The sequence below is a fragment of the Botryllus schlosseri genome, chromosome 2 (assembly GCF_051294905.1).
Source record: "Botryllus schlosseri isolate E-star chromosome 2, Bs_hap1, whole genome shotgun sequence".
NCBI lineage: Eukaryota > Metazoa > Chordata > Ascidiacea > Stolidobranchia > Styelidae > Botryllus > Botryllus schlosseri.
This window is the reverse complement of record NC_137237.1, coordinates 17803935-17831514: the sequence shown is the minus strand read 5'-3', so window position 1 is coordinate 17831514 and position 27580 is coordinate 17803935. Positions and strand designations below refer to the sequence as shown.

Genomic DNA, 27580 nt, shown 5'->3' with positions numbered 1-27580 from the left:
GACTTGTACATTAGTACAAACTACCCATCTAGTTGGTTGATGGTCAACTAACTACCGATTTTTTTACTAGTTTTAATTCTTGTTGCGAATTTTGATGAGTTCTTGCTCCAGTTTTAAAAATCAAGTAGTATACCAATTTACATGTGTTTGTTGGTGAGATGAATAAAGCATACTGACTGACTGACTGACTGACTGACTGACTGACTGAGTACAAGACCGTACAGTGTACACATGCAACCGATGCTGCGATTGTTCCTAATTTGAGGATGTTGCATAATCGGTGCTGCGATTATTATTGTTCCTAATTTCAGGATATTGGCGCTATCGACTTGGCACTTTATTAGTCGCTAACGCTTCATTAGCGCGGTCCCTTTTGGGACTTGACGTGGTCTGAAAGTAATTTGTTACCGAGGCCCGGCCTTTTCGATACGGAGACAGCCGGAAGACAGCCCGGGGAATAAACATGTTTCCAAATGGAGCGGAAGATAATTCTCCCGTTCGGTATTGGCGGGTATCTCCTTGGAAAAGGACAATGACAATGTTGGCCCTGTGGCTTGCGGTTGTAAAGGTTTATGGTACGGCGTCGGTTGAGTATGCAAATCAATGGACGGTGGAGATTGACGGTAATGAAGAAGATGCCGACAACATCGCTAGCGCGAACGGATTTTGGAATCACGGAAAGGTATGGGCCTGATTTATAATGTTAGTCGTGGTTTTGTTGGCGTATTTTCTCTGTATGTAGGAGTATGCAAATTTCACATGCTTTGTAACTCATTCTTGAACATTGTTTCCCAACCTTACTGTCGCGGACCCCTTTTTGATTGATCCTAACCACAGTTTTCCTTGCACTATGGCCACCCTTGCATTCACAAACGCTAGCAAACATAATGAACACATGCTGCTGTCCGATTATGTAAAAGAATTGTTAGAAGCGAGAATGTTCCATTTAAAAACCGTCAGCGAAGGAACGTTCACGCGAACGCCAGTGCGCTTTTTTAGAAATAATACTGATATAAAGCTACGCGCATATCATTATTTAAAGAGCTTCTTGGGGGTACAGAACTTCAATATACAATTAAATAGTATATTCATATTGAAATGAACCCGAACATTTTCGGCTGACACTCGTCAGGGGTAATCGTCAGCCACTAGTAGAGAATTGGAAAGAAAGAACATCGCATATCCTCGCTTGTCAATGCATTATCGAAATTGTGTTTCACTCGAAAGCAATTCAATTCGATGATCTGGGACTTTTCGCATCCCATAACTCATTCGGGCTCATGGTACCTGACTATTCCTTGGTAAGAACAAAATCCGAATGGAAGTATTGTTGTCGCCAGCCGTACCTCAAGGGAGTATATTTCGTCGACCCAAGACCCATGTCACGGTGATCATCCCACGCCCACCCAATAAACGACCAGCGTCACGGATTAATCATCATTTATATTGTACGATCACTGATCTGTGATCCTAGAAGGATCGACATCACTGCGTGAGCTTTGAGCGATGGATTGCTTTGTGCGACACATTTTCGATAATGCATTGACAAGCGAGGATGTAGAATGTTCTTTCCATTTCTCTATTAGTTGCTGACGATTACCCCTGACAAGTGTCAGCCGAAAATATTTGGGTGAGTTTCAATATGAATATACTATTCAATATCATCATTTATGGTAACAAGAGCCTAAGGCGACGCGTCGCAAAAGCAAGTAGTGTCCAACGGAATCATGGAGTTGAATATAGAAAAGCTGACAATTCTAAACCAAACAGGGAGGAATTGACGCCGCCAAATTATTCCCCAACCTATAGAAGTTCTTTCCTCACCAATCGCATCCCCGTGAAATTAATTGATTGATGGATTGATTCATTGGTTTTCAACCATTTTGACCTCGCGGCACCCACGGAAATCGAAATATAGTTTTCGGCACCATGAACGATAGAATATCAAGTATATCATGAGCGCAAAATTTTAGAACCTGATGACTAATATGCCACCATGTCACTGTTCAGGGCTCAGGCCTACGTTCTGGCGGTGTTGACTACAAAGGAAGATCATCATTCTCGGTCAAGCATTAATATCACGGTCACGGTGATGACCTTATCTAACCATCAACTTGTCAAGTGCTACTCAGAATTTTGTTATACATAGACGGCAACCTTGTTAACTAATTTTCTCGCGACACCTCTGAACAGTGCAAAACTCGTGTCGAAATTTGGATTTGAATAAAATAGTATTTACGGTGACCGATTCTTTGTTTATGTATTGTAGTTGTGCTCACCGTAAATACTATTTTATTCAAATCCAAATTTTTCGACGGTAATAACTCCGCTTCCATTGGTTGGAATTGAACCAAATTTGGTGAGCATCGTTTCTATAGACAGCCAAACACTTTCATGGGGTGAACAGAAAATTTTCAAATTTTTTATGATTTATTTTTATATAATAAATAGAAACTTTCTTCTCCTGTAGCAAAGCGGTTGCTGGCTCGAATTAAACCAAATTTTGTGTGTAGGCTTAAATTGAGTAACCTAACAATTTTATCAAGTAGCCAGTACGATTTGAGAAAATAAGTCATTTTTGAAGAGCCCTAGTGTGCATGCGACTCCGCGGCCAAAGTTCGACCCCTGTTGTTTGTATTTTACGTCCAAATTTGGCTCTGAAAGTCTTCCGTTTCGCCAAGAACCCGCTTAACGAAACTATGACTGGTTCGGGTTTCACCACATCTTCGCCCGCGTATGAGCTTGCTATGCGACACAAACGACCAAGCGCTTCTCTACACCTGAGTTCGGAAACGAGCAGGGAAACGTGTACTGTACCGCGTGTCCTGGACATTATATAAAATCGTCATCAATTGCATGTTGTCGATTCTCCCCACTGCGGTTTACAAGCGCGGGTCCGTTTTGAAGACCTGCATCATCTCGTCACCTATTTATTTCAAAAGACGCCGAGCGCCGTGCTTATGTCACATCCGGCATCCAGGCTATTCTTCGGCGATTACCGTACGATTTGGTGCGCTTTCGCTCTACTCTACAATCGAATAATTTATTCCTTATACTCGACTATTTTCGGCTGACTCTCGTCGCTGATGACTGCCCCTGACGTGAATCGTCCGAAGACATTCGAGTATATTTCAATAAGAATATATTACACAAATATTTCAAAAATTCTCTTCGCCCTATTATGTAGCGAGTACTGGCGATGTTTTCCTTGCGCGGTGTAGATCTTGAACATTCTCCCTGTACAGGTTTTCGAGGATGAAAATATTTACTTGTTCTCGCACCCGAGAGTTCTCAAGAGATCGTTGCGGCACAGCGACGAGCATCACGCGAGTTTAACGTCTCACAGATTGGTAAGTAATTGAAAAGTCCCACATGTGGCTTGGATTATGTCCTGGTTACATTACAACAGTGACTTAGCGTTTTGTTTCCCCCTGTTTGGTCGATTGTAAATTCCCAACGTAAGGAATCGCGAGTCATGTCTATGATTAAGTATCACGGAGCATACGATGCGATTGCTATTGGGAAACGCTTGGGAAATGCGAATGTATTGGATGGTGCTGTAGATTAGTTTATTCGCTTATTAAGATTGTCCTTCTGCGATTCTTATGCCTTATTTCGATAGTACCACGTACACTCGTACAGTGTCCTTGTACGGTAGTACCACGTATCGGCCGTTTCGCGTTTTCGTCGTTGGCGCCCGTTCTGGCGTCTAATACTAATACCATATTGTCCATATATATTGTAAGAAGTAATACAATAATATATTGAAAGGGGTCGATGTTGATGTGTCAGAGTCGGGGTCGCCGTCGAAGTATCTAATCTCGATTTCCTCGTCAGCTTAATTAGGTAGCGTCGTGGAGATCGACCACTAAACAATCATGTCGCGCCATAACCATTGTTACGTATACGTGCAGCAATAGTGGGTATCTTGTTGAACAGACCTGCGTGCAATTGCCTTTTTTGCGTTGTGTTCGATTAATGTCAGACGGCGAAGTTGTGAGTATCTGGCTCCTTTGATTCTTGTTCGTCAAGTTCGCACCGCTCAACTTCAGTTTATCATTTTCTTTGCGCTCTGTTCCCGATACGAGGCGGACTTTGTTCATTTGGAAAAGCGGCAACTTGCAATCTGTCGCGGCGTTGTTATCCGATTGGATCTTGTTGCATGCAAATGTGAACTTCACTAATTCTAGCGATCTTTCGGGCGCTTTTTCTGTTACAGAGGTAGCGATGCGTTGTTTCTGAGCTATATATGCTGCTGGTCTTTAATTGATGGTAACGCTCCCAATCCCAACGTAATGCGTATAAAACCATTTTGACAGAGTGAGATGGAACATACCGCCTCTGCGGATGTGTAGCATCGGTAGTAGCGTTGGATAGAGCGTAAGTTGCAACGAAAAAATCAGATTCGGTAGTTTTTCGGTGGCAATGATAAATTTTTGAATTTATGCTTCTCTATTCCTTTTGTCGCCTCGGTACATCCGTTCCATGATATCTAGATATCCATGATCCAATCCCTCTCAAAAGCCTTATTAGATCTCTGCATGTTATATCTGATGTGAGCAGGCCTATGTTTTGCCGCTCTCAATGTTAACATCCTAACGTTATCGTAATTTGCCTTGTGGCTAATTTGTGTGATTCTGTGCTTCCATGATGTTGTCAGATATTGCGCGACCGCGATCCGTGACTGGGTAGTTCTGGCCTTCTAGGTGCTTTTCCATTATTTTGGTTTTCCGATACGGAAGCCCAGAAACGTCCGAAACTTGTTTTCAATTGCGCGTTGCCCGCTACATATGCAACGCCCGGCGACACTCGAAAGCAATTCAATTCGATGATCTGGGACTTTTCGCATCCCATAACTCATTCGAGTTTATGGAACCTGAGTTACCTGACCATTCGTGAGAAAAAATCCGAATGGGATGTATTGTTGTCACTAGCCGGACCTCAAGGGAGTATATTTCGTCGACCCAAGACCCATGTCACGGTGATTATCCCACCCAATCAACGACCAGCGTCACGGATTAATCATCATTTATATGGTATGATCATTGATCACTGATCTGTGATCCGAGAAGAATCGACATCACTGCGCGAGCTTTGACCGATGGATTGCTCTGTGCGCCACATTTTCGATAATGCATTGACAAGCGAGGATATACAATGTTCTTTCCATTTCTCTACTAACTCGAAAATATTCGGGTTCATTTCAATATGTATAATATACCTTGTATATACTATTCAATTGTATATTTAAGTTCTGTAACTCCAAGAACCTGTTCCAAGCGAGGAAATGTGAATAAAGGCGATCAACTGCCCCGACGGTAATGCAATCGCTGTTTAATCTGCCGAAAGGGGAGTTCCGTTTGAATTATGGATGACCAGCGCTTGATGAAGTTTGCTGTTGATATCCATCTAATTGAACTCCATCGGAAATTGAGTGTACCTTTGCAGTCATGTATTATGTAGTGCAGTATGACATTTTTTCCAGCGCGCGCAATCATCAATCGTTGATCGGTTTGACTTTTCTATTGGCGCCGATATTATTTCGACTTCGAGACGATATTATAGAACAATGGTTTTCAGCCGGTGTTCCCGGGAACCCGGGGGTTCCCTTAGCCAGCCTCGGGGGGGGGGTCACGAGCAAGACACACACTCAACTCCTGATTTGTGGTGGCACGTCCGTCTTGGCCAATGGCCGTCGTTGGTTGCAGGCAATTAGGCGCGGTCAGCAGTGGAGTGGTGACCGATCGTACGACCTACGACGTGATGCAGTGGCGCGCGCGGGGTGTGGTGGGGTTGCAAATCAAGAGCACAACCTTCTGAAATTCAAATTCAATCTCCAATACTTTAAGCTCGTTTGCAATTAAGCAGTTGGTGTCACGCTGTTACGTTTCGATGACGCTTTCCAAGTTGAAGAAACGTCGATTTTCTGAACTGGTATCTGAAAGGGAACATCAGAAGCTGGGAACACTGATCAAGTGATCATTATAATGTTTTCTTCTTTTACCACTCTGCTGATGCACAGTTCATTTTGTGCACCGGAAATCTATAATAATCTGTTGGATGTGCATTCGATGTGTAAGTTTGGGGTCCCCGAAGAGCTCGCAGATTGGCAAGTAAAGGTGAAGAACCACAGTTATAGAATAGCTGGATTCTGCGGGAAATAAAGTTGTAAAAAGTGTACCCCTTCAACATCAAGCCCTCCGCTGACCTTGCGGCTCTCGCCAATCCTCTGAAATCATTGATGATTTGCCGCGAAGAAAACCGTTGATGATTCATGTTCGCATTTTTTTAGAGTTTACTGAGATTGTAGAAATCTGCACAGTGCACAACTGCATATGCAGAATCGTGAATCACATTCGTTGCTATCGTCTAATCGAATGAACCCATATTTAAACACTATCAAGTGGTATATAGCATTATCTAAATTTATAAAGCTCTTACTACTTCATTAAAAGTTACCACGTTGTATTTTATCACACCGCTACAGTCGTTCTCAGCCTGTGGCACTCGAGACCTTGTCAGGTGATATTTAATTGTATTCAGTCTGGAATTTGCTGTCCTTTGCAATATACAACTAAAAATGCACACGATGCACGATTGCTACAGTTGTGCAGTAATTTCACGATGATATCATTGAGCCACACCGGATCCACATGAAAGAGAGCCATGCATCCGACGATATCAGCTAGCTAGGCTACTTGGGCTAACATACTGATGCATCTGTGCAGCAAGTGCGATAAATTTTAGCCATGCCGAAACGATAGTATAATCCAGGATACATGAAGTATGGATTCATCGCTATGTTTGCTACTCTTCGTGGCCTGTATGAAAATCGTTTTTTAGCGCGACCACGAAGCCCAGCCTGTTAAAACGGAATCTTGATTCAAAACATGCAGAAAAGAAGAATCGGTCCTTGCCGTGCGAGGAAGGGCTTTCGGCCATTTTACGTCGCCATTAAGTGGCCGATATCGTCCAATTGAGCCTGGACAATGGACATATTCTCCGATGTGCTATGAATATTGAATATAGTTCTACCCCGCATAGACAACGTTGTCTACATGAAACAGTTGTATCTCGCAAATTAAATACGATTTTCTTACTACTCATACCTATAGGAATACTTCAACTCTCGCACTCGCGAAATGCTGCGCTGCTATAGATAATCACAACCCAATTACGAGGAATCGGAAACCGCGGGACTTTTTTTACAGCCCGAGCAGTTCGCATTGTGAGCAATCGTGAATTTCGCAACTTCGGCATGCACTTTTTGTCTGAAAAAAGTGGCGATGCGCTCGTTTTTCAGTGAATTATGATGTTCTTGTGGGGGTCCCGACGAAGTAAATTTTTGTAAATGGGGCATGGCCGCGTGGCGGTAAAAAGGCTGGAGTTATACACTGCTATTGGGCCTGCTAGTTTTCGTCGTAGATATTGATGTGACTCGCATACCGGTACTGTATACGTGCGATGTTTGAATATCTCACTCGTTATAATTAGTCTAATCAGTAATTACCCATCTGCCTTCCATTACCCATCTGCCATCCACAACCCAACTGATCCATTCAAGTACCGTCAAGTCCTGTAGCGTTGGTAAAACGGGTCCAATTCGCCGATTTTAGCCTAACCTAGCCATGATTTTGAGAGATTTTGCACAACCGAGTCGAGCGCGATCGGCAGATCGTTGCACGCCGAAAATTATTTGGGAACCTATATAGGAAAAGTCATGACATTTCTAAATAATAACACATTTTAACCCGGAAATCTTCGCGACTAAGCCAATGCATAGTTTTTGAATACTCGTATTATAGCTGGCGGTACCCCTTATGACTGATGAGTATCAACTCGGCTAGCATCGGACAATACATATTATGAATATATTTTTCTCTTTCAACTGCATTGGGTATCAGGTCGTTTGCTCTCGTTGAAATTGTGTCCTCGTTTAAATTGTACATTGCCCACATATTGAATTATGCGGTCTGTGTTAGGAGGCCAAACACGAATATGTTTCCGTTGACACCTCCGCGAAACGTGTGAGCTTTCGATGTCGTATCTGACTATTGGTCAGCAATACGGCCTTTACGCTGCATGAAATGAAAAGGTAATTCTGGCCGATGAAAGCAAACTATAAATAACCCAGGCAGTGAAATGTAGCGCCAACTTGATATCGAATCATGCGATGGACTTGACACGATTGTACTTTTTCGGAATGGAATTTTATTGGTACCTACTTAGACGCGTTTCGTCACAACTGGTAAACGGATGCTGTTATGAGTGGTGTACGTGAAAGTAAATTTATCTGCGTGTCATATACACCAAAAGACGACGATCTCCGATTGAATAGTACTTGTCGGTGTTTGTATGTCTGCGATATCGCGCATATGCCACGCATTGAGTGGAGCTGAAATTAGGCGCTACTCGCGTAGCAAGCCTCTGTCTACGGCAGGGCGGAGAGTCGCGATTTTTTGGACATCTAGCCATGTTTACGTTCCCTGGAACTTTTATTTGCCTATGAACATGGTCCATGTTACACGGAATTGTGGTAAATGGTCGCGGTCATTGACCAACGTTGAAATATCCGTAGCGAGCGCTAACGTCACGAAAAGCGTCCCACCGGTAGTCGCGTTTGTCGTATCAAACGATTTCGCTTGATTGTCTGACCAATAATAATGGGTACGGTATGGTTTTGCGCATTTTCCTGGTTGCCAGTGTCTTGCTTGGCTCTCGTCATAGGTACTTCTCAGTTCATAGCCGGGCTCCCTTGTTGATTTTCTCTGCACTTCTCAACATGTGTTCGCCGAATCGCGTACCGTGTTGCGCGACTTACAGGTCAATCGCGAATGCGTGAAAACGCGATTTGTTACCGAAATTTGCTTGTAATCAGAAAGCTGATCTTTCGTTTACCCGTCCCGTTGGGCTAAGTTGGTGAAGTGCTACGAATCGCTTATGATTGATTACGTTTCGGTCGATTCGGATTGCTTGCAGATTTGGAGTATGTGAAAGCAGAAGCGGCATTAAACTCCTGGCTGGCATTTCGGGATAATGTCTGTGTAAGCGGTTTAAACGCGTGCGATGCAATACTAGAACAGACGCTTGATTGCTGAGACAAGAAGTGTCGGTGGGTGGCTGGCTTACAGATCGGCCTCCTATTTGGCGAGACCATAGATTCCACAAATTATTTCATTACGATTACAATTACGTTTGAATTTTTTCCCTCAGGACTATCCGGCTATTACAATTACAAGACCAAAAAATAAAAACAAATGCAATCACAATTAATTACTAATCTTAATCCAAATCAGCTTGACACAATTAAATCTTTATATAGCGACTTTTCATTAAGTTGATTTTGATCTCATTTTAAGACGGTTACCGTTACCGTTACCGTTCAATGGGCGCGGCGTCAGGTCAGTCTCTCCTCATCAGACCGAGGCCTACGATAAGTTATATCGTTTACAAATTATCATAGGCCCCAATCAGACTATTTATTTTGAATAGTCCGATGGCTTCGTGTTTATGATGTCACTGATAATACAGTGACATTTTCTTTCCGAAAAATTTGTGCTCGAGCAAACTTTTTTCCGAATCATACCATTAGTCATTACACACGCTCATGAGCGGTGCCATTCCGCAACTCGTTACTAAGTCGAAGCCTGACTGCCCTTGTCACGAACTGGTTCATTAACTTAGAGATTTCGAGGAATAAAATCTTGCCATCTCAAATATTTGTAGATGCGGTGTTAAGCATTTATTTTGGTAGTTGTCATTATCAACCAATTTATTGTAAATTAATGTTGCCTATCTTTTATCATTGCATCTTGATCGGCTTGTGGTTTCGTTTATCTGGTATGGTAAACTTCATAAGATGTTGAACCGAATTTTGTAGTAGGCCTAGTGCTTATTGGTCGCAGATTATTATTGCTTCTGTCGTCAATAACGAATAGGTTTACAGAACAGCACTTGAAAGTGATACCAGGCGTTAACAGCTCTGTACTTTCCAATTTCCATTCAAATATACCTCAACTGTGAAGGCACATACTCCTGAATCCCCACGTTGGCTCACATTTGAGTTGAGCTCTTTGAAGGTTTATTGAAACATGCATCCTTCCAACGGTTTCTCCTGTTTCACAGATGTCACAGATAATGGTGCGCCACAGGCCGACATGGTTTCACCATATCATAAGGCAAATAATGTGCAGTAACAAGTGATTGCACTTCCTATCGCAATATCGTCGTTCAATGTCTCACCATGCACATTATGAATATTATACTATTCGAGTACGTAGATATGCTGTCATTGAAATGCCAATAGAAAGCAAGAAGGGACATGGGAATGTTGCGAAGACATGGATTATTATTAATTATGATCCGACCATGTATGAGCTACTGCACGGTTCTGCTTGAGCTAATAAAGCTGTAGGCAAATTGATGTTACTCATGTACAAGTGTACTGGTTTCAAAGGCACGCACTTTCTATGAATCACCACAAATTTAGTACATAGCTGCACATTGATTGACCTGTCCTTAATAACCACTCAGGCAGATGTGCTCTACTTCAGGTGCGCTCAGTGGAGCAGCAAGTTATCAAGAAAAGGGTAAAGAGGGATGTGTCATCTTATGATCCTGAAACACCACCAGCAGATCCACTGTGGGCACACACCTGGTATCTGGTAAGAATTTAGGCCACATTATCACACTAGTTTCTTTATTTTAAAGGGTGGTGGTACAAACATGCCAAAAATGCCTTCCCTTTTCTGAGTATTTTCATAACATTTTGGCAAGCTTGTCCTGCTCTTCCATATTTTACTGCCTCCACAGTCCACATCAATTAGTATAGCCTACTACCTGCAGCCTGGAGTTGCAGTTGTTAATTATTATGAAGTAACAAAAATAAACTTACTATGTTCCAGTAATCTGAACTTCATTGTCTGTGCGGTTCACTCAAGAACACGTGTTTCATAGCTTTGTTTGGTGTGTGATATGGGTTGAGTTTCATCTGTATATCAAATATTGATATCCCTGCAAATTTTGATATATTATGACAATGTTATGCAGTATGCCATTAAGTCCACTCCCTTTACACATAAACACATATACAAAGAATCAAAACTCAAATATACTCATTCAACTTATCGCACGACATCCTACTGGGCATAATGTGTTGTGGGAGTAATGTGAATCAGCCTTAGTACAACTGAAATCTGACATTTTGAAGTTTTATGCATACTCCGTGACTGTTTCTTCTCTTGACTGGCTTGTGCCCTCAGGGGCAGTTTAGAATTAAGAAATTGTAGGTTTGTTCCTAAAGCTTAAGTACTATGAGACGAATGATAAAAATCTCTATCAATAGATTGATAGATACGCAATCTAGGCCAGATTTGATAAAGAAATTGCGCTGATTACACTGGTCAACAAAATGAAAATAATTTTTTTTTGGCAGAACATCTGAGAGCCGTTTCTGGGGTTTCTGAGGTTTTTGAATACTTATATCACATTAGTTTTTTCAGATTGGCTCATGTTCGGGAGATATTTATACCCCTAAAAAAGCCCAAAATTACTGTATTTACCCTTGAATATTTCACTTGATAGAGAGAAAATCGTAGTTTTTTCTAATTTTATGCTGCGCATAAATAGATAATTGACTATAAAGAACCCTCATGTCGTTTTCAGTCATTCTATCGATATGAACATGACCTGGTGCGAAATATTTGTTTTGTCAAAAAAGCAGTTTGTCAAGCCTAAAAATTGTACTTTTGCACAACGGAAATACATATTTTCCTGTATCAATTGGTCATTTTACCAAGATTAAAGAGGAGTATAAAGCTATAAAATTTGTCCTTGAATAGCCTACAAGACTGATATCAGTCTCATTTCTTTTGACTTGTAAATGGCTAATTTTCTGCTGAATCAATAAAGTGGGTAGGCCTATACCTATAGTATCCCTATCAAACGAGAAGCTCAAGTCTGGTATCTTTGATAGATTTCCGATTCGAATACGGATGAAAGATTCCAATTTCATATTAGGAAGGAGTTCACTGCATGGCATTTATCCTAAGATGTCGTAAATGAAACTTTTTAGAGGATCACTGATCACAAAGCACCCAACTACAAACAGTTGGTCCGAATATTCGTATCTGCATATGGAAAACTTGGAACGAGCATAAAAGTTCACTTCCTGTACAGCCATCTTGATATATTTCCTCATGATCTTGTTGATTAGCAAGTGGAGGGGTTCCACCAAGACATCAAAACAACAACAGAAAGATATTAGGGCAGATGAGATGAACATATTATGGCAGATCATTGCTGGAACCTTTCGAGAAACTGCACTAAATTGCTTACAGGCGAAAATCGTACAAAAAACAATTGTGCCTTATAATAAATGAATAATACTATATTCCAGCTGATTATTTCAAATTTACAATACGTGGTTGACGTAAAACTGATTGAATTAATGCCACGTTATTTGAGTATCTATGTAAATACTTATATACATGATTGGAGTATATTTACGTATATGATATCCGTGAATGTGTATTACTATGATAAATCTAAGACCCCTAAATACAGTGCTGTTGCTGTATTTTGATTCAAAAGAGTCCTTTGTGTGTAAAAATATCAAGTAGATTGAATTACTAAACTTTATAGTGCGACTGAGCCGATTTTCCATCTAGTCATTACAGCGAAACCGGGAGATTTTAGACAAAATATCACCATGGGTTATTTACAAAACAAGAGCCAATTTGAAAAAAAACTAAGGTCATATTCGGAATCAGTGCCCTTCAGAACCCCCAAAACCACTCTTACTTTGTCTGCCTAAAAATATGTGTTGACCAGTGTTATTGGTCGATTGTAATTTCCATTTAATGATGTCCTTTCGTTATGGCGCTGCAAGATTGACTATAATTTGAGTTCCACATACACAACATGTAACTTTCTATACCTTTCATTGTAATAGACAGTTACATGCCAATGAGGAATATTGCTGATACAAGTACGTCCAGTCCTGCCGCAATCTGTCACCATTTGTCTGACAAGTTGCACATTTTGAGAGATGCTTACAGCAGAATCAGCATCAAGCCATGACCCTGGTGCCGTAGTGCGATATAAGGCTGTTGTACAAGACTGCTAGATGGGTTGGTAGCTGGTTGGGACACAACTGCGCATTTTGCAGTCGCTGGCACAAATGCAATATGTAACGTGATTTATATGGAATATAAATGCTTTTAGGGAATTGGGGATTGTGTAGTAACGAAAATGCAGATCAGTTTTATCCACTGCTTTTTAATTGCAGCATACCAATGTGGAACCCAACATGAAAGTTGTGGAAGCATGGAAAGCCGGCTACACTGGTAAAGATGTCGTAGTCACGATATTGGACGATGGTATCGAATATACACATCCGGATTTAGCAGAAAACTATGTAAGTATAAATCCTTTCACTTCACGTATGTCGAGGTCGGCGACCTCCGTTTGCTTGCAATCTGGCCTCGAAGAAAACAATACTCAGCTGCTTGGTCGAATTATAGTTACTCGCTTCACAGCACATTTTTGGGTAGAATATCCCCTTCGCCACAGTAACTAGATGCATTTACAAAATTTCACCTATTTGTGGTCTCATTAGTCGTTACGCGTCAGTCACAAACTTGCAACTTTGACAGTAGTCTTCATCTCTGCTTTAACTGTCGTAAGTATGTGCAACCCCTTGACCAAATCTTCCGTTTGAAACTTCTTTCTTTCAAAGTACTTTTCAGAGTTTCGTATTCTGCTTCCGCTCAAGATGTTTTGACATGTCTTTGAAATCGCTAATTCTGCTTGTAATTGATTAAAAATTCTACTTTTTCTCGAGTTCCAACGCTGACGACTTTGAACGCCTCTGCTAACAAGTGCTGTTGTTATTATCGCACAAGACTTGATGCCCAGTTTGAAAAGCCTGGACTATAGAGGAAAACTCCTGTATGCCAACTTGAGCAAAAGATTATCCTGTTTGTAGCAATTGAGTAGAAATTTACGGTGTTACTTCTACTTCAACTCTAGCACCACTACTTTGTCCACCTCTGGGCGTGTATTAGTCACGTGGATGTGGTTACATCCTTTGTTTTTGCACGTACGACTGTCTCGGTCATCTTGTGTTTGTGGTCCGTTTTAGGACCCGAAAGCTTCGAAAGATATCAACAATCACGATGACGATCCAATGCCGAGACCGACGTACAATAACGAGAACAGACACGGGACAAGATGTGCTGGGGAAGTGGCCGCGGTGGCCAACAATGAATGGTGTTCCGTCGGGATCGCCTACGATGCTAAAATTGGAGGTATCCGCTTTCTTCTTTTGTCGTTTTGAACTAGGGTCGGGTAGGACTACGGTAGAAGTCGATTAGGATTATGAGCCGTCAAGTGCCGAATTCACTGTTAACCTTTTAGAAAGAGCATCTGCAAAACCGTTGTAGATCCATAACTCTTATATTGGTTTTAAAGCAGAGTTACAATATGGGCTGATTGTCTTGAACATTTCACATTAGTGTGATAATACTACCAAACCAACTACAGGATAACAATGAACTACCCAGTCATAGCAGTGATAGCACTGACACATATATCTGTTATAGCCAGCAACTTGCTGTGACTCATTCATTTATATCTAAGACTTATTCATAAATGGCACTGAGAGAGATGTCATCACTTCTCAAAATTCCCATGGGACAAACAAATGTCCAATTATTCAAATCTAAGTGGATTGGAGGCAAATCATGACCTAAATCTCTCGTTGGCTTGCTGGCGAGTTGCCACAGGGATTTTACAAAATCCACAAGATGGCGCATGCAATTTTTTCAAAACATACTGGGCTGCCCACCAGGATTCTGCTAATTTTGCCCCAGGTGGAATTTAGCTCAGATTTGCTGATTTTGAAGAAATGCGGCTGTATGAACATGCAAAGAAGGGCAGAAAACCTTATGCGGGATAGAAAAGTTGAAGTTTTGGCTGAACGTGCATTTTCAGCTCTTGAATATTTTGCCAGTCAAATCAGAAATGGTTGGATGATATTCTCCATGCTCTTGTGTTTTTGCAGTACCATTACAATAAACGTGGTTTGTGTAGCTTGCATGCATATTTATCTACTTTTGCTAATGCAGAAATTTTCCTGGATTACGGAGCTAAAAACCCGATTTGGGGATTTCCAATTTGATCCCTAAATCCCATTACTATTTTCAACAAAGTGCGGCGCACACGAAAGCAAGACTGCCTCGATAGATGAAGTGCCGATGTCATTGTACCGGCCGGCACCGGCACATATCAGCGACAGTTGGCTGATTCTTACGGAGACATTTCGATCGGGCTTTCTTTTTAATAGCAGTATATACTGTAATGCATTGTCAGCATGCTTTTGTGTGATGCCACAGAGGTCTTGTTTCGTTTGTTTAGGAGTCCGTATGCTAGATGGTGCGGTCACCGATGCAGTAGAAGCCCTCTCCATCGGATTAAATCCGGGGCACATTGATATCTATAGCGCTTCCTGGGGTCCCGATGACGATGGCCGCACGGTCGATGGCCCGGCAAAACAAGCGAAGGCAGCCTTTAAAAAGGGTATCACCCAGGTGGGTTTGCTGCACACACGCAGGATCTCGTCGAATGCGGTGCTTTTATTTTGTAATAATCATTATTACGGGGAACGCTGACAAAAAAATAGTGTCTTATCGTTGCACGCTAAGTGGAATGATATTTCAGTTCTATGCTTGTTTGTTTGTGGTAGCCTACTCATATTGTTTGTAGTGGCTACTATGGTCATTTACACCTGGCCAATTTTCTTGTAGAATGGCCCACTTCTAGGCTCTTATAAGACGTTGCTTCGGTTGTATCTAACAAAAAACATCATATTAATAATATTATAACTTGTTTCTTGTGTAAGCATTTTACTCGCAGTAACAATATGTTGAACCAATCTTTTTGACGTGTTTCAAGTATCGGTCCATAGTTTTCACGTGGAAAATTACTCACGCAGCCAAATAGTTTCCTATGTTGGAATGTGTTGGACGTTTATATGCTGGCCTACTTTCGCTCTTTTCATTTTTGCGAATGTCTTTGACCGCGCTGTAAATTGTGTGGTTGTTTCTGACACTGACACCACCATAGCTTGTACATATCTCGTTGCTCCTAAACATAAGATCCATTGTTGTGATAACTAGCGTTTTCATGAATAACGGTTGTATCACTAGTAATTACATTACAATAGATAGTCCTTGAAGCGAACGAACGTAATAATATTCTTCACGGCTGCCCTTCGACTCCCGTCTCCTGTCTCGACCAATCTCACATTGTCACACTAACGTTATGCCGAATTGTATACCTTGGGCCCTGGAATTGTCGAATTTCCAAGCTACAAGTATTACACGTCCTGCGCTTCGCTCCCTGAATCGATCGTTACAATCTCGTTACGCATTTGCTATCGATATATCTGATGTTTTGACATTCGCACAAATTCATATACAAAACCATTGATTACCGTATTGGGATTGTCAATCCGAAATTCCCGAGACACCGATTGATTGATTTTGGACGATCTCAAAAGGGTCGCGGGGGCAAGGGATCGATATTCGTGTGGGCTTCGGGAAACGGAGGCCGAAAGCACGACAACTGTAATTGCGACGGTTACACAAACTCGATCTACACGCTGTCGATAAGCAGCACGACGCAGAACACGAACAAGCCTTGGTATTCGGAAGATTGCTCGTCTACACTCGCCACGACGTACAGCAGCGGGATCTCATCAGAAAAGCAAATTGTAAGTCAAACCAGCGCGTCGTGTCGGGAGTTTGATGCAGTGGAGACGCAGTAGGAGTAAATTGCAATATTTCCACTTTTTGAACGGATGATTTCTTATGCACTCAGCAGGTATATGTCAATGTCAATTGTGTCGGGATAGAGCTGGGCAAAATCGAGTACCTTACAGATTAGATTCTTAGTTGAGTATTAAAGTGGCACTGCACTGTAAATATGATGTGATCTCAAATTAAGGATAAATTGAGGAAAAAATGTGGCATTTTCGCTGTTTTGTTCGCGGCCAGCCCTGTCTTTGTGATATGATCGACGATTGTGCGAAGAATGAGAGTGAGGTTTTGAAAAATCTATGTTGATCAGAACTACAGGATAGATTAAATTCTCCTGATGTCAAGTTGCTCTTTTCCATGTTTGTATTAAAGCATAGACACAAACATAAGAAAACAGCCTTCTCTTACACAGCGATGTCTCAATCCACTTGCATTCGGGTACAGCTCATCCTGTAGGCCTTCTTCCAACTTTTCGCGACATTCTAAGCTACCTTTACCAACTGGTGTAAGATCTCAGTCATCCTTTTATTGCATCACACTCATCGTTTTTTCTGCTTCGCAGGTTACGACAGACCTGGATAAAAAATGTACGGAGACCCATACTGGGACGTCAGCTTCGGCCCCTTTAGCGGCGGGGATCTGCGCCCTTGCATTAGAGGCTAAGTAATATTGCTGCTGGTCTGTGATAATTTTAAGATACCGTGCTCTTATTGGCTGTTTTTCCCCGGTAGCCGCGATATTACATGGAGAGACATGCAGCATATCGTCGTCAGAACCGCGAACCCTGATCTTTTGAAGGCCAACGATTGGGTTGTAAATGGCGCGGGCCGAAAAGGTACGCTTGAGACAGCCGGACTTTATAAGTAATCGGCAGACCAACCCAGTAACGGACAGTGGCGGTCATTGTGAAGTACTTCTACTTTTACGGATTACCCACCTAGGTTTTCCCTACTTGCACTACTTACTAAAGCGGTTATGTTTTTACTCTGCTTTTACTTCTACCTAATAATTTTCAGTGTTTTAAGCAAAACCAAGCCTAGAATACTTTTTATTTACTTGGAAATCGCTAATCTGATGTACTTCAACTTCAGTAACAACAAAGACTACTTTGACCACCTATTACTTTAATCCACATGCTCAAGCGTCACATGGTAATATGTCCAATTGTCCACGGACGTACAAAATTCACCAAGGGGTTATGTTTTAAACTACTTTCGTTTTAGCTGAAGATTTGCTTGGCAAAGCTTCTCAATATTCTCTTGTTGGATTTCGAAAAGTAGAAAGTTGTTTCAGGCTAAGTTTGGGTCCCTTATGATTGAAATTGTCGTGGTTCGTTGGTTGCGATTGTACCGCTATTCAGTGAGTCACTCCTACGGGTATGGGATGATGGACGCCCACGCTATGGCGACGATGGCCAAAAGCTGGACGACGGTGCCGGCCCAGAGAAATTGCAGCGTCACAGTTCTGCCGGAGGGTTCGCGGATTGCCTACTCCACCTCCAGCCCTTACAAGAAGACCTTTAAGGTCGGTTGATGATGAAGGTTTCTTGTGCGGCTCTGGCACGCACCCTGCTCTCTCGATTTCAAACAGGTGTCGGGTTGTAGCGGGGTCAAGCCGGATAGGCTGGAACACGTGCAAGCCGTGATTTCGGCGTCTAGCGACCGGCGTGGTGATATGCATATTTATTTGACGTCGCCCAGTGGTACGAAATCCACTTTGTTAGACTCGAGGTGAGTTTGTGTTTGGTTGTTATGGTTGGGATGGCTTGGGACGATTTGGTTTCTACCCGAGGACAGCCTCTATTAACCAACTGGCAGACATGAAAAGTTTTGTGAAACACCAGGAACTGCACCACATGCGCAGGCAATTTATAAGTTGCTGGAAAGTTGACATGGCGCCCTGTCCAACCACGCCAACTGTCATACGCTACTGAGCTATCATAAAGGAGTTCTACATGTGTTCTCGATTTTTGATTCAAGAGAATACCGTGCTTTTACTTTTGCTGATGTGGAGCCTTTGTGAGATTTCTCTTGGAAATGTCAAGCCTTCAATCTCATGTCTCCAAGAAATCATGACTTGCTCCTCTAATCTAGTTTGTCCAGAGCTAATGTAAGTAATGTTCAATGTTTACTGTTTATTTAGCATTTATTAGACTATTATGGTATATATTGGTATAATCCAATTATTTTTGACCATATCTATTCATGCAAACAAACTATAATGACCTACGACCATTAGAACCCGAAATATATTGCTTTATGTATCAGTTGTTCGTACATGGGCATAATTGACAAGTATAGCACTTGGGCTGAATTTGTTTTTGGTCTGCTAGGGAATTTCCACTTGTTTTCAAGCTTCAAATGTTTGACCAAACCAGAGATACCCAGGTTTGATTTCTACTGGCTGTCTTGTGAAGAACTCGGCCGTCAATAAGCAAAACCAATGCCGAGCCCAGTTAAATGGTCAGGGTCACAGCAGTAAGGACGTCCAGTGTGAAACTTCTGTCTCTCCTCTTGATGCGGTACTCGATTAGTTGTTGGAATTACTCGGTTCAAAGTGGTTTAATGTACTTATAATTAAGCTCTCTGGTATCGAAACTCCATTAATCCAGGATGCTCAGCGTGTCACACATATGGCAGGCAGTTTAACAGTGCATGAAGCTGTTGACTTCGATGTACGACTTTCTTGAATTTTGTGCATTTGTGCACCCGTCTTACAGAATGTGGTACTTTATGCCAAGTAACGCACGGATCCGGCGTGCTACAGCGATTATTTTCAACTAGCAGGCTGTTATTTGTAGTCAAATATTCTCGCCGTTTATCTCGCAATCAACTTGGAATTCTGTTGATTGCAATACCACATTTTAAAACTTTACTCATTATTGGGATATCATAATGAGTCCTCGGTGTGATTGGTTGATGGTTGTTAATCTTCTAGTTCAGCACTTGAGTGAAATGACACTCATCAATGCGAATAACAAGGAAGCAGGTATCAAATCCAGCTTGAGCCCGAGTTCAAATATAAGTAGCACCCAAACTTACGTAAGATAGTTGAGTTTGATTTTGTTTCGAATTGAATTGATTAGGGTCAGTCAAATTCATAGAGATGTCAGTCGTCTATAACTGCATGTTATGGTCCTGAATCGGGACATAAGTTTTGGACTTGTGAAGCATTGTGATGATATTTTCGTTTAGTGTCTTGAGTGCGATTCTGCAGTTTTACGTACGGCAATGTGCTGCTTTGAATTCTTGTCACAATGTGACTTGAAAGTTTCACAAGCCCGTCACGAATGGATCGTAGGGCCGTGGTTTTCTTCACCCCTTCTGAATCTCGTGGAATTTTTGTTCCGAGGCGAACTTCACATTCTTTTTGTATCTCAGAGCCTACGACGACAGATCGGGCAATTTCCACAAGTGGCCGTTCATGACCACGCACAGTTGGGACGAGGACCCGGACGGTGAATGGGTTTTGGAGATCGAAACAAAAGGAAACAGGGGGACTACCAAAGGTGAGTTAGCGAATTTCTTTTACTGTTTGATCAAGGATGTAACCAGTGGTCGATAGAACAGACTGACAAATATTTGAATCCCACCCCTGAATGTAACTATTTCACAATGAGTCATCCACTCGTTGTTATTGATTGCTTCGAGAATAGCACAAAATATCTGCTGCACTTGGTGTGCTGTAAAGGGCCTGCCGAACACGGCCTATATGACCAAATTGTATAAAGGTGTGGGATACCTAATGGTTGCTTCGATTCCTATCTTGTTGCAGCACTGCTTGGAAAATGGATATTTCGACATGCCGCTAGACAATAACCACATTGATTTCTCAACTATTGATATAATAAGCTGTTCTGCTTGATCACATCGCGGTGATTACGTTGGTCGGCGATATGCTTGTGAATAAATGACGATTATTCGCTATTTCATCATTGTCTTCCCAATTGAGCTGTGTATCTCTGCAACTACAACAATATCGTTGATTATAAATATTTTATGGTTGGAGCTACTTGCCTGTTGTACGCCTTATGGAAAAACTATAGTAATATTGAAGCTCTCTGAATGCAACGCTGGTATCGTTTTCATTTCTGCGCAGGTTTCGTCGAGTATTTTGAACTTGTGATCTTTGGAACGCTGAACAAAGATTGGCCGTCAGGTCTCCTCAATGGCGAAGACAAGGTAGCTCGCCCCATTGTTTTTTATCGTGTCTGTGAAGCAAGTTGTTTTTTCATTATGTAGGACGCCGCCAGCACCACTGACGTTGCAGCCAAGGTGGTTGACGACAAGTCAGGTGAGATTCATGACGCCCGCATGCACGGCAGAGGTGGTCTGTAAAGAACCACTCCTACTTTTTCATAATACTCAAGCTGTCAGGACAACGTGTATCATGATTGCTTAACGTACTTTCGAAGATTCTACCTGTTTCTAATGTCATTAGTCATTTTGCGTTTGCCGCGAAAAAAACATCTTGCAATTTTGAAAGTAGCATCCTACAATGATCTGCTATAAGTATGTAATCCCTCCACCAAATCTGCTTTTTGAAACCACTTGAATATTCTTAAGACCTTAAATTTTTTACTTTGATTTTTGACTAAATTTGACATGTCTTGGAAATCGGTACTTCTACATGAACCGTATTTGATTAGAAGTTTACATGTTACTTCTACTTGAGCCTCACTGCTGACTTCTTTACGAATTCATTTTCTTATGCAGTGAGGAAACACCAATCGACCACCCCTGGCAATTGCAAAGCTCGCGACGAAGCCGGACGAATTTGCCTCGGTATGTTGACGTTTGCCTTGCTTTCTGTGCTCATATGGGAGAGGTTTGAATGTCGTTGACTCACCGGGAATTTTGGTGCTCGGTGTTGGTTGTGGGGTGAACATCGTTATGTCATTCTACTACGGCACGTAATCGGCACTGGAACCTTCGATGGTTGAAAGGCAGCATTGCTTGCATCGTGTGTGCTGGTATGTGAGAGAGTTGTGCCAGATTGCTGGCGCTCGTTTGGATGATGTTGTTCACGCGATGCTGGTTTGCATGGCTTGGGTTTTTTGTATATCTGAGTGAGACAAACTCGATATTATACTTACGCAGTGTTGTATGTGACGGGTGCTTGAGATGTCATATTTTCTACCTGGCTACTGTAGTCTTAAGTGGAGGTAGTTTGAGCTGTTTGAGGTTATCGGACAGTCGATATCAATTGGCTTGGTTCCAGTTTGTTTTTAGTGGATAACATATTGATAAACATGCACGAAATATTGAAAAATATGCAAAACTTGTGGCGCAGAGTTGAAATGTGTTGCTGGGAACTGTTTCTCGAAATCTGTAATGATTTAATCATTATTTTTTGCAAATTTCAATTTTAAAACAATGTGGTTGACTTTGTTTGGCACTCAAAATGAATTTTAAATTTTAATTGAAAGGATTCATATTCCTTGAAGGAATGAAAGTACCTAAAAAAATTTTGATGACATTGCTTGAAGCTTCATGCCAATGCTTTTTTACCGATAATGTGAGATAAAAGATGATTACCAAAGAAGCGCTGACGTTTCTGGCATGTGGCTGCAAGCAAACTGGATCGACTATATGTTGGTATATCATAATGGAAAGCTCAAGCAATGATGCAATGTTATTTGCCAAGCCTATTCGGCATGCTGACTTCTTGCGCTTGTGAACGGCACAGAGCGCTGGTGTAATCCATGGGGGTGAAATTACTTGGGACTTGATATGTTGCGGGGTGTCTTCTAACAAAGAACGCCTGTTCATATCTGATTTCTTATTTCTAGTCTAGTGAGAGTAAAATATGCCGACTGCTTTACACTTATTTTAACGCAACCCTGTGCCATCTAGCGATAGCCAGCAAACGAACTGTTAGCTTGCCACCAGAGCTACTAATGAAAACGGAAGGTTTTCAATTTCGAGATGCATTTCGATTGTCTGATGAAATAAGGTATTTGACTCGTGCATATTCATACTCTGCTCCTTTGTATTCTTTCCCAACTTATTTTACTATCCCGCATGTTTAATCTTGTTTAACTCTCCGGACGGCCATGAATATTCATCATGGATCGCCGTCACGTTTGACGGTGATGCTCCGATTCTGGAATTTTTTAAAATTAACTCTAACATTTAGTTTTCAATTTGTGTGGATTAACTTTTTGGGCTTTCGCTGCAGCCTTGAATGGCGGAAGTTAAAGTTCTCTTAGCATCCCGACTGAAAGGTCTCGAGTCATTTATTATTGATATGACTGTGTGTCGAGTTTTGTAATTGATCTCACATGTTTGATCTTGATTAACGAATTAATTTCCACCGTCTCATTCATTTTCTGTGTTTTCCAGTCCGGTGCCGAGGTACTGCTACTTTATCAGAGTAGTCAAAAGTAGGTTATGCGTATTTGCATCACTTACTCAAATGTTTATGTTTATAGACCACTTTCACTTGAACAGACTAAACTATTACAGACAAACTGCTTCTTACAATTTGGGTTTTGAAAACTAGAAATTGATTTTGATATGACTGTGCAGATACAGATACATCTTGCCATTTTGAAGGTAGCTACTTCCGATAGACTGCTAAAGGCATGCGAAACGTTCATCAAATTGAATTTCGAAACTAATAGCTTGAACCATGACCGCCTCTGTACATATCTTGATCCGGAGTGGTGTTTGTAGCAGGTTTAGGACTAGAAAAATGTTGCACGATACGCATTGGCATTGCGCACAAGGTGGTTCTGCGAACGCATGAATGTTGTTTCTCATCGTTAGTGCATGGTTTCACGTCGCTGCATGAAGCTCTCCTTCCGTTCTACAGTGTGATAAGCTCCGTTTAAAAGATTTAAAATGAAACAATTCGAGCTCGGTGGCTCACTAACAGTTCCATCTCACTCTCCCGTAGTAATTTGTTTGTTTTTTGCTTCATCTCTTCCCCGACGACTTCTCGGCCTGCTCTGACGACGCTACGATGACTTCACCCTGTCTCAACCGAATACTTTCGGTACCAAGCTTGCGAAGACGCCTACGCCCTGAGCGTGGATCGCACTCGATGCATTCAACGGTGTCCACGAGGTCAATATCTCGCTGACGAAAAGACTGGGGAAAAAGTGCCCAGAGAAAGCGACCAGGACAGGTCGGCAGGGTTTAAGATCTGTCGGCTGTGCGCGCCGCATTGCGATTCGTGTAACGGATCGAAGGTACATAACTGCAAGTCGTGTGAATCTGGGTTTAAGATGGCCGCCGGAAGGTGTGTATCTGAAATCAGCTATTCACAGACTAACGTGACTTACGCCTTGACCGTTGGCGTTTGCGTGTTGTCAGTGATTTTGTTTGGGATTCTGTTTGTTTGTTTGCATTTCTGCCGCGGCGGGAATGAGGCTAAATGCTGCGTACGCGGAGACTCTACGCAGTACAGCTATGTGCCGAACCATTCGACGGACGGGGAATTGGGTGACGGCAGGCGACACGACGTAAAATTCGCGAATGGCAACAAATGGGGTGCGGTTGACTCGGCGAAGCTACTCTCGGACAGCGAAGACGAGGGGTCGTAGGAATTGCGTTCTTAAGACGCCTACACGCCGCAGTGCAATCCACCCAAAATATATTTCATTCATTGTGCCTGCCCGCGTTCAGAACGAGGATTAATTTTTCCTGTTTTATGCTGTCGGGTGTGTGACGGGGACAAGTGTGTGCTTAGTGCTTTTGATCGCGTACACAGGGGCGTGATGCGAGGTATGCTTTATTATCCGTCCCACTGTCAATTTTCATTCACAGACACCAGCCCGGGAACAAGCCGTGCTGCTCGTGTCTCTGAATGTAAATTCGCTACAGGTGGTGAAGTAATTCCATAAATTTTTGCTTCGTTAGCATAATTGGCGGTTTCCAACCGATGTAAAATCTACTTCAGGTCGAAAAGAAGATCTGAAAAGTACTCGAGTCAGTTTTACAACTAGATTTGGCCGGTGGGTCGCTTGCAGTTGATCACAGGCAACCACTTACGATATGCAGTTGACAGAGGTGGTCAAAGTAGTCACCGTCGCTACTCAAGTAGAAGTAGAAGTAGTCACCGTCGCTACTCGAGTAGAAGTAGGACTGGTGGTTCACAAGTAAGTAAGTATTCTACGCTTGTTTTTGCCTGCAAAACTGAAAACTGTCGAGTAGAAGTAGTCTACAATCATAACTACTTGAAAAGTATTGTGAGTTGGAAAAATCTACTTCAAGTACTTCAAAAAGTAGAAGTACTTCGTTACTGACCACCTCTGGCAGTTGATTACAGGTAACCACTTACGATATTACAGAGTGCTGCTTCGAGGCTTACGCAAAATGGCTAATGGCAGTGCGAGTAGGTGTAACAATATTAGGTACATTCACTATCCAGTTAACTTGATACAGGAGCTGTTTCTCCCGTGTGTCATGACAATTTTACTCACAAGAATGTTGTCTAAAAACTGAAGTAGAAGTAGTCTAAACACATTCCCACCTGTAGAAGTAGTACTAGTGGGCAAAGCCTATGAGTACTGAAAGTAAGTTTTACATTACTTACCACCTAAAATTGACTGTGTGATCATTGAAGCATGTCTCGCGGCACGCCATTGGAGATAATGCAGCGCTTATCGGTACGTTATTGTGAACGATCTCCATCCAACACTGACGCATGCCTATTTATGTAGCTCCTATTTTTTTGCACTTAACTCTGCAAATTTCCTACGACCAACGCTTCGATTTTTCCTGCTTCCGTCGCGATTCTTTCCCTGTTTTCGAGCGTTTGCATTGCAGTAGCCTGATCCAGGGTGGCAGAGGATGAAACGATCAGAGTTTATTTTTCACAAGCTTGTATCTTTTATGGCCATTTAAACAGAAGTAAATCTATGTGATGAAATGTTTCGTTATCGTTTAATACACAAAGATTATATCACGTTGTGCATGATAGGGTTCGTAAAGATTCCTGCATGTGGATAGCAATTGCTTTGTAATACTATTCGTGCCTTACTGGCTAACTTGCCAGTACCGCGTAAATGAAGTTATTTGTCAGTATGCTATTTTACTTTTCGTAATACACCGCTTGAATAAGGACTGCTACTGGTTTTACAATGTCCGAACTGTAAGGTGTCTGCCATTACCTGTATCGCTTTACACCGCGTGACATGCTGTAATCGTAATCCTGAGTTCTACGTAAGTTGCGTAAATGCAGCAGTGACCTGCGCAACGATCCTGCTTTAGTGCAGGATCTGAAAGCTCAACGGTGCACATGTGACGACAATTGCCTCAGTTGTCGGCCTATTGACCGGATAAATGAACCAGTAGAACAGCATGTGAGTCCCGGGCTTTGGCAGATGTGACCAGTCTTGTTCAATATTGAAAGAAAGACAGAATAAAGGGGTTTGTTCCGAAGCAGGAACTATAAGTTGGTTGTTAAGAGCTGGTGTGGCGGCAGGGTTGCAACTAAGTCACAAGTCATCCGACTTTTATAGTCTTGACTGTAGTCATTTTCATTTCACCACCGAGTTCAAGTCAGCGAGCAGAGGTTCGAGTCCGAGTCATGGTATTATGACTGGTGTCCAAGCCAGCGAGCATAGGTTCGGGCATAGGCGCCGACTTTTATTTGTGCATGGGGTGGCGGCAGGCGTGTAGCCAGGGTGGTGTAACCCCCCCCCTTTTGAAACTCAAAACCCCATCCTTTCGAAATGACCATTCTGACGCTAATATTCCGTTGCAATTCAACAAGACGTATTATAAATCAGTGTTACGCGGGGCCGCGCCCAATTAGCGAAATTCGTCTGTGCACGCATATCCCATCGCACAATGCAACGCGACGCGATCTCCGGCTGAGATGATTGCGAATTTAGTTAATTGATCGTCGCGCGCTCGGCATTCGTCACTGGACTGAGCAGCAACGCAGCGCGACAATTCTGGAACACGAAAGACAGACAAGAATTATGATTACGGTACAAACGCGCGCTGCCAATCAGTAATTATCCCTTACCGCCAACACAATGGGTTTTTACTTAGTATTGAGTAGCTCGCATCGCGACAATTGGTTGCTGATTGAAACAAGGATTTTGACTGCATCGCTGCATTTTCCGATCTACGTTCGCAAAGCATGGTTCACAGAATATATTAAACGCGGCTTGCGGCCCTCGTCGGTGCAAATAATTAATGCCCTTTAATTTGTAGAAGGCGGACGTATATATGGTCGTCAAATCGCGATAGGAGATTGTGTTTCACACAGCGCGCGATGTGTTTCACCATAGTGTCCTATATGGTGTCGACACAAGCAAATCGCACGGTTCAATGAAATTGTATCACGTCACAGTTTCCATTTGGCTACAGGCAATTTGACGGTGATTTTTGACCGGCTTGCCGAGCATTAAATTTGATGAATCGGGTATCAATCGAAAGCTGACGCTGTACTGCTTGCGAAAATATAAATTTTATTCCACTCATGGCCCTGGAACCCCCACAATCAGCCCCAAATTATTCATTGTCGAGTAGATTGGCAATGTGACGCAACAATGCTGTCTGGCGCAACGAGAGACTAGCTCAAGAGCAAGGATGCGGCCGAGCGGCGAGAGTGGGATCAGCTGACGTCGCGGCAATAGCAATGTGCAACCGCGCCACAGAGAAACGCTGCGCTGTTGATACTTTTTCTATGCGCTTCGGTACAAGCGAGCACACACCAGCATTTCCTTGACTTGTAAGGGTAGAACTGGGTCCACAGAATGTATTAGGGCCCTACCAATTTTCGCGCAATATCCTTCAGCT

The 27580-nt window shown here is 42.3% G+C and overlaps 1 protein-coding gene across 1 annotated transcript; it reads left to right on the top strand.

Annotated features, from left to right (window-relative positions):
• The first annotated feature begins 233 nt into the window (after window positions 1–233).
• On the top strand, window positions 234–25891 carry LOC145433933 (furin-1-like). Its single transcript, XM_080311188.1, has 16 exons — window positions 234–682; window positions 3246–3350; window positions 10554–10664; window positions 13289–13417; window positions 14144–14309; window positions 15418–15590; window positions 16562–16774; window positions 17383–17483; window positions 17552–17655; window positions 18181–18344; window positions 18411–18550; window positions 20201–20328; window positions 20919–21001; window positions 21062–21113; window positions 21536–21604; window positions 23828–25891. The coding sequence occupies exons 1-16, from the start codon at window positions 464–466 to the stop codon at window positions 24367–24369; spliced, it is 2499 nt and encodes an 832-aa protein (XP_080167314.1). The 5' UTR covers window positions 234–463; the 3' UTR covers window positions 24370–25891.
• The last annotated feature ends 1689 nt before the right edge of the window (window positions 25892–27580 follow it).